This window comes from Nematolebias whitei, chromosome 7 (genome assembly GCF_014905685.2).
Source record: "Nematolebias whitei isolate Nwh7 chromosome 7, NemWhi1, whole genome shotgun sequence".
NCBI lineage: Eukaryota > Metazoa > Chordata > Actinopteri > Cyprinodontiformes > Rivulidae > Nematolebias > Nematolebias whitei.
The window spans coordinates 13,666,564-13,674,941 of NC_056504.1; the positions used below are offsets into that span (position 1 = coordinate 13,666,564).

General features: G+C 44.0%; 1 protein-coding gene across 1 annotated transcript in view; it reads right to left on the reverse strand.

The window, feature by feature from the left end:
- Positions 1-6,488: 6,488 nt before the first annotated feature.
- The window catches only part of LOC119412284, a 13,911-nt gene continuing 12,021 nt past the window's right edge, over positions 6,489-8,378 (reverse strand). Inside the window, exon 7 of the mRNA XM_037679270.1 lies at positions 6,489-6,774. Within this exon, the coding sequence (XP_037535198.1) occupies positions 6,626-6,774 (149 nt within the window). The 3' untranslated portion in view covers positions 6,489-6,625. The remainder of the gene's footprint in view (positions 6,775-8,378) is intronic.

Here is an 8,378-nt window from a genome sequence, read left to right on the forward strand (position 1 = left end):
TGGACCAGAATCGCCTCGAAGCTGTACGGAAGTCATTCTCCATGGCCTCTCCAAACTCCTCCCACGCCCAAGTTTTTGCCTCAGTGACCACCCGAGCCGCATGCCACTTGGACTGCCGGTACCCCTCAGCTGCTTCCGGGGTCCCACAGGCCAAAAAGACCCGATAGGACTCCTTCTTCAGCCTGACAACATCCCTCACCACCGGTGTCCACCACGAGGGTTCGAGGGTTACCGCCACGACAGGCACCGACAACCTTGCGGCCACAGCTCCGATAAGCCGCCTTGACAATAGAGGCGCGGAACATGGCCCACTCGGACTCAATGTCCCCTGTCTCCTCCGGAATGTGTTCGATGCTCTCTCGGAGGTTGGAGTTAACGCTCCGTCTCATGGGAGACTCTGCCAGACGTTCCTAGAAGACCCTCACACCTCACAATACGTTTGGGTCTGCCAGGTCTGACCGGCATCCTCTCCCACCATCTGAGCCAACTCACCACCATGTAGTGGTCAGTAGACAGCTCCACTCCTCTCTTCACCCGAGTGTCCAACACATGCGGCCGCAGATCAGATGAGATGACAACAAAGTCGATCATCGAACTGCGGCTTAGGGTGTCCTGGTGCCAAGAGCACATATGGACACCCTTATGCTTGAACATGGTGTTCGTGATGGACAATCCATGATGAGCACAGAAGTCCAATAACAGAACACCACTCGGGTTCAGATCAGGGGGGCCATTCCTCCCAACCACACCCCTCCAGGTCTCACTGTCATTGCCCACGTGAGTGTTGAAGTCCCCCAGTAGAACAAGGGAGTCCCCAGGAGGCGTACTCTCCAGTACCCCTTCCAAGGACTCCACAAAGGGTGGATAATCTGAGCTGTTGTTTGGCGCATAAGCACAAACAACAGTCAGAATCCGTCCCTCCACATGTAGGCGGAGGGAGGCTACCCTCTCGTTCACCGGGGTGGACCCCATCATACAGGCACCAAGATGGGAGGCAACAAGTATGCCCACTCCTGCTCAGCACCTCTCGCCAGGGGCAACTCTAGAGTGGAAGAGTGTCCAACCCCTCTCAAGGAAACTGATTCCAGAGCCAGAACCGTGGGTTGAGGTGAGTCCGACTATTTCTAGCTGGAATCTCGCAGCCTCACACACCAGCTCAGGTTCCTTCCCCACCAGAGACGTGACATTCCATGTCCCAATAGCCAGCTTCTGTAGCCAAGGATCAGACCGCCAGGGTCCCCGACCTCAGCCACCACTCATCCCACATTGCACCCGAACCCTTTGGCCCCTCCCACAGGTGGTGAGCCTATGGGAAGGGGGACCTATGTCGCCTCTTTGGGCTGTGCCCGGCCGAGCTCAATGGGTAAAAGCCCAGCCACCAGGCGCTCGCCAGCATGCCCCACCTCAAGGCCTGGCTCCCGATTGGGGCCCTGGTGACCCACGTCCGGGCAAGGGAACATTGTTTCCATAGAATATACTCATCATAAGTGGTCTTTGGGCTGCACTTTGTGTGGTCCCTCACCACTCCTGTCTGCCTTGGGTACTACTATACTACATACTAGTGGTATGAAGCCCCTGAGAGCATAGCTCCTAGAATCATTGGGACACTCAAATCCTCCACCACGGTAAGGTGGCAGCCCAGGAGGGGAGTTTACAAACAATCCACATTTAATTACTCTTAAAAATTTGATGGATTTAAAAATTATATTTGTATTTGCACCTATTATTACTGGACAACAATTTACCTGCCAGCCATTTTAAAGCTCCCTTTGCACATCTGACACACTTTTTTTTTTCTAACATACATTCTAATTTTACCTAAGAAATTATTTGATGATGGTTGTGAAAAACACTCATAAATAGTATTTCATAGTGTCAAAAAGGTACAACTAATTACCACTAGCCAGTGTAGGAATGCTAGCCTCCTCTAAGAGCTATTACTGGGATTTCTGTCACAATTGTTTTTGTTGCAATAATGTTCCATTCATACATAAAAACTGGTTGTTGTACATATTCTTATTTTTTGTATTAATAATTAAAAATAATTGGATTATTAATTAATAATTCCAAAATAGTTATCTGTCAATTATAATTATCTGTGCATTTTTAAAACATGTTTTTTTTTACACATTTTAACCATCTGTGCTTTTTTAAAACACATTTAACACTTTCTTTAAAAAAAAAAAAAACACATCACAGCAACACAACCCATCCTCTTTTTTTCTTTTATCATTTTGTTTTTTCCTTATGTTGTGGAAACCACAACTGTTATTGCATTTTCAAATCTAATCAAATTTATTTAAATAACCCCTGTAAAAACACCTGTTGTTGGCCAAAGTGCTGCACATAATACAAATAGTGAGAAGACATTACAAAAACAGGAGACCATATAAAACATAAGAATATAATATAAGACCATATAATATAAAAATAAAAAAACAAAAAATATTTACAAAGTCAGCTCTCATTCTGTATTAAAAGTCAGTGAGTACAAATGTGCTTTAAAATGAGATTTAAAAACATAGAGTGTTGAAGCCTGGCTGATATGAAGAGGCAGCTCGTTCCACTTAAGGGGTTTCCACATCGAGTTATCCTCAACCGTTTCAATGCATCTTCTGTCATCACTCCAACTACCTCCATGCCCTCTCTAACTGCATCCATACATCTCCTTTTTGTCTTTTTCCTGGCAGCTGCATTTCTAACATCCTTCTACCACTGTCCCTTCTCTGGACATGTCCAAACCATCTCAGTCTGGTCTGGTCTCTCTAACTTTATCTCCCAGTTGTTCAAGCTGTGCTGTACCTCTGATGATCTCATTCCTGATCTTATCCATCCTTGTCACTCATAAGAACCTCAACATCTTATTTCTGCCAGTTCCAGTTCTTTCTCCTGTCTTTTTGCCAATGCCACTGTCTCCAGACCATACAACATAGCTGCTCTCACAGTCATAAATGTTGTCTTTGACCTTTGCTACCTCTCTTTTGTCACAAATCAATCTGAAACTTTTTTCCATTCACTCCATCCTGCATATACTCTCTTTTTCACCTTTTTACCACACTCCCCAATTTTCTGGACAGTGGACCCCACGTAGACTACTTGAAGTCCTGAACCTTTGTGACCTTTGCTCCTTGTAGTCTCAGTTCTACCTGCCTCCCTCACATTTACACACATGTACTCTGTCTTGCTACCGCAAACTATCGTTCCTCTTCTTTTAAGTGCATACCTGCACTTCAAGTTTTCTTCTACCTGTTCCCTGTTCTCACTACAGATCACAATGTCATCTGCAAACATCATAATCCACGGAGATTCCTGCCTGACCTCATCTGTTAGTCAATCCATCACCAGAGCAAACAAGGAGCTCAGAGCTGATCCTTGATGCACTCCTACCTCCACCTTGAAACTGTCACTCCTACAGCACATCTCACCACTGTCCTGCTTTCCTCATACATATCCTATAGCAGTCTAAGATACTTATTTGTAACTTCTCTGTCAAATGTTTTTCTTTTACAAAAAGATGAACCACAACTCCAGTCTGCCAATCGAGTGGAACTACATTTGATCTCCATGCAGTGTTGCAAAGACATGTCACCTAAGATAGCTTAGCAACATCCAGAGCTTTAAAGAACTCAATGTGAATCTCATCCATCATTGGATCCCTACTGTTGCCCTGGCCCTTTGGTGGCCCTTGGAGCCACCACAAAGCTTTTTAACTACCTCGCCTTCAGCTTCAGATATGAACAGTCAACCCCAAAGTCCTGACTCAGTTTTCTTCATATAAGAAGTGCTAGTGGGATAGAGAAGTTCTTCAAAGTATTCCTTCCACTACCTGAAGACATCAGTGAATGAGGTCAACAGTACCCTACTTCCATTATACACCCTTTAATAAAGCATTGCCTTCCATACCTCAGCCACCTGATGGTTTGCTAGAATCTTCTTGGAATCAATGGAGAGTCTCTATCTCAGATCTCCCCAAACTCCTCCCACATCCAAGCCTTTGCCTCAGCAACAGCCAGGGCTGCAGCCAACTTGGTCCACTGATATCCCTCATCAGCCTCTGGAGTATCACAAGCTATGAAGATCCAATAGGACTCCTTCAGCTTGACAGACTCCCTCAACCGGGGTGCTCACCACCAAGTTCAAGGATGGCTGTCATGAGGGGAACTGACAACCTTGTGGCCACAACTCACGGCAGCCACCTCGACAGTGGAGGCTTTCCCCACTGTCGAGTTTTGGAGGACGTTGTTGAAGCTTCATCAGAGGTAGGAGCTGAAGATCCTTCTGAAGGGTTTATTTGCCAATTCATCACCTCTTACAACATATTTGGTTCTACAGGTATTTTACAGCATCTTTCTCTGACATCTCACCATCAGGTAGTGATTTGTTGACAACTCAGCTCCTTTATTTGCATGTGTTTCATAAACATATGGTCACAGGTCAGATAACGACTGCAAAGTCTACCATAATTCTGTGGCCTAGGGTGTACTGGTGCCATGTGCATGTATATACAACCTTATGTGGTCTAACATGGTGTTTATGATGGACAAACTGTGCTTAGCACAAAAGTCCATCAACATACCACTTAGGTTCATTTTAGAGAGGCCATTCCTTTGACTCATGCCTCTCCAGATTACACTCATGTGGGCACTGATGTCGCCTTGCAGAATAATGCAGTCCCCACCTTCCAGCACCCCTGCTAAGAACTCCAAGAGTGCTAGGTACTCTGAAATGCCATTCCACACATAGGCAGAAACAACAGTCAGCTTATTCCCCAACCAGAACGTAGGGAAGATAACCTTTCATCTACTAAATAAAAATATGGGCAACTTTAGAGTGGAAGGTCCACCATATCTCAAGATGTTACAGAGCCTATGCCATGTGCTGTTGTTGTTGTACTGACTATATCTAGTCTATCTAGTAGAGTTTATCTAGAGGATCGATCTATCCTCTTAATCAACCATGCACACAAGCTCAAGCTCCTCTCCAGAGAGGTGATATTCCATGTCCCAATAGCTAGCATTGGGTCAGAGCATCAAGGTCCCCCACTTTCAGATGTTGCCCTTGACACCATGTACTCAACCCATATGTCCCCTCCTGCAGGTGCTGGGCCCACAAGAAAGTGAATCAGGCCAGGCTCCAGGGTGGGGCCCAGTAACCTGAGTCCAGTGAAGAATATCAAACTCTTTACCGTCTTCTGTCCATACAAGTATTGTGAATTGCTTCGATATATTAGACAAAGATGATTTATTTACTGGCATTTACTTATTGCAACACGGCTACATTTAACATCATTGTACGGGACAGCTGTGGCTGAGTGGTTAAAGCAGTCGTTCTCCAATGCGAGAGTTGGGGGTTCAAATCCACCAGCAGTCACATGTCGAAGTGTCCCTGGGCAAGACACTGTGTCCAGTCAGTGTATGAATGTGATATAAAGCACCGATCAGTCTCATTAGAATTATTTAATTAGCTCTGTAGAGATCTAGTAGAGTGCTGTATGAGTGGGTAAATGAGGCACAGATTGTAGTGTAAAGCGTTTTGAGTATCTTGAAATAAGATAGAAAGGCACTATATAAGTACAGACCATTCACCATAAGTACAGTCCATTTACAAATGTGATTTGAAAAACTAAAAAAAAATTAGTTTGAAAGTAAGGGTAAAAGTGGACACAACACAGCTGTGATGTCTGTCAGAGGGATACAGGGACACTATTTATGAGCTTTTGTTGTGGCCTGACTAAAGCTGAAATATTTTGCTCTTTATCTTGTTACACTGAAATTGATCCAAATTCAAACACAGACATATTCATGTTTTTAGTATTTTACATTGCTTTATATTGTAGTTGTTTTTGTTTGTCCCCCCCCCTCCATTTACTTTTCATTGTATATGCTTTTTATGGTTGTCTGCTGTTGTCATCTGTGTTCTTTGTTTAAAATGAGTCTCTCTTGTAAATGAGTTCTCGAGGCTCAATGAGACTAACCTGTATAAACAAAGGCTGAATAGAGAAAATAAAATAAAATTGATGAATGCAAACATTTCAACAGTATCATAAAATGATTTTTAAGCTTTTAAAATATTTCACTGAACTTGTATTGATAAACTCAATTTTATAATTTCTTCACTCTCAAGCTTGTCTGTTAACAATTGAGTTAACTTCTTAACAAATAGACAATACAACATCTGCTATCAAAACAATTTAATTGGCAAACCAACCAAGTTCAGCTTTAACTGTGAGTACTTCATATTACACCAGTAAATAAGAATGAATAATACTATGACAGTACATAATAACATGCTTTCATCATAAACGAACAGGCAATAACAGTGCAATAAAAGTAAATGTCCTAATATGTTCATGATTTTGCTTTTAAAGAGTAATATGCTTAACTTTATACTTTGTGAGTACAGGCAAATAGATGCAATGTCTGTTAAAGAAAGCATTTCTGAAAAGAGAGCTTTGTTTATATTGTAATCAAAGGGAGAGTATTGCTGTTATTTCCTGTTTTAGCAAAGACTCTCTTTAAAACTACAATTTACCTCTTAACAAAGCAAAGTTGTGAGTAAACACAATAAGACTTTGTGTAGTCTGAGAGTTTAAATCCTGCAACAGGTTGAAATCTATAAGCTCCCCTCAGTGAAACATCTTGAATTTGCTGCCATCGAGGGGTGACACCATCAGTCTCGCTGAACCCGGTGAGTAGAGAGGCCGCCACTTGTTCCTCCAGATGACTGTGCAGAATCGGGAAACAAACAGGATGCACGCCAACACCAGCAGTACCACTGAGAAGACAGAAATAGACCATTGGTTAAAACAAAAATAATGGTAAATCTTTCACTCTAAACAACTGTTTGAGACAAAATTATTGGACTTCACATCTGCCTTCAACACCATAATCCCCCAAACCCTGATGGACAAACTATTCACACAAGGACTAAGCCCCTCCATTTGCAACTGGGTCCTAGACTTCTTAACAAACAGACCACAGTCAGTGAGGATCCACAACTTCTCCTCCTCCACCATAACCCTCAGCACTGGCTCCCATTAGGGCTGTATATTGAGTCCTCTCCTGTTCTCTCTGCTCACATATGACTGTGCACCTACCCATCCAGGCTGTCATATTGTAAAGTTTGCAGATGATACAGTGGTGGTGGGATGCATCACAAACAATGATGAGTCCAGCTAGAGGCAGGAGGTGGAACACCTGGAGAGCTGGTGCTGGAAGAACAACCTTCACATCAATTTGAAGAAGACAAAGGAGATGATTGTGGACTTCAGAAGGAACAAACTAGGAGGATCTGCGGTGGAAGTGGTCTCCAGCTACAACTACTTGGGGGTGCACCTGAATAACAACCTCACCTGGGGCAACAACACCACCAGCCTGATCAAGAAAGCTCATCAGAGACTCTACTTCCTCAGGCGGCTGAGACGAGCTGGTCTGGGAAGCTCAGTCCTCACCTCCTTCTACAGGTGTGCAGTGGAGAGCATCCTGTGCTCCAGCATCAACGTGTGGCATGGAGGCTGCACAGCTGCAGAAAGAAAAGCTTTGCAGAGAGTGGTGAAGGCTGCACAGAAGACTGTTGGAGTCAGCCTCCCCACCATCACAGACATCTACACCTCCAGATGCAGGAAGAGGGCCACCTGCATCATGAAGGATCCCACTCACCCAGCACACACACTTTTTGCCCCACTCCCCTCAGGAAGGAGGTTGAGGAGCATTAAGTGTAGAACCACTAGACTGATGAACAGCTTCTACCCTGAGGCTGTTAGACTCATGACTCTCTAACCAGAATAATCACTGTGAAAAATCACATCATGTTGCTGCTGATCTGTTTCATGTTGCTGTGTTCATTTGTGTTCATCTGCTCACACAGACTCGTATTTGTGCTGCTGTTCAGTGTATTGTTTTTATGCTATTAGTGCTTAATGTATTTTTAGTTAATACCATACCATACCACTTTATTTATAAAGCACTTAAAACAGCAACAAGGTCAACCAAAGTGCTGTACAGACAAAACAACAGGTAACACACCAAGCAAAATACAAAATGAGGTAAATCAGAATATAGACAAAAAACGATGCAGATAATGACGACAAACCAGTGTGGAGCATACAGGTTCAAAACACAGATCATCTTGTGTTGAAAGCTATTGAATAGTAGTGAGTTTTTAAATGGGACTTGAAAACCGAGAGGGAGGGGGCCTGTCTGACAAGCAGAGGCAACTCGTTCCAAAGTCTTGGTCTTGCTACAGAGAAGGCCCTGTCACCTCTGCGCTTAAGACGAGATCCTGGAACTGTGAGGAGCAACTGGTCCACTGACCTCAGGGAGCGTGGTGGGACATACGGTTGTAGCAGATCAGAGAGGTGGGGGGGGGGGGGGGGGGGG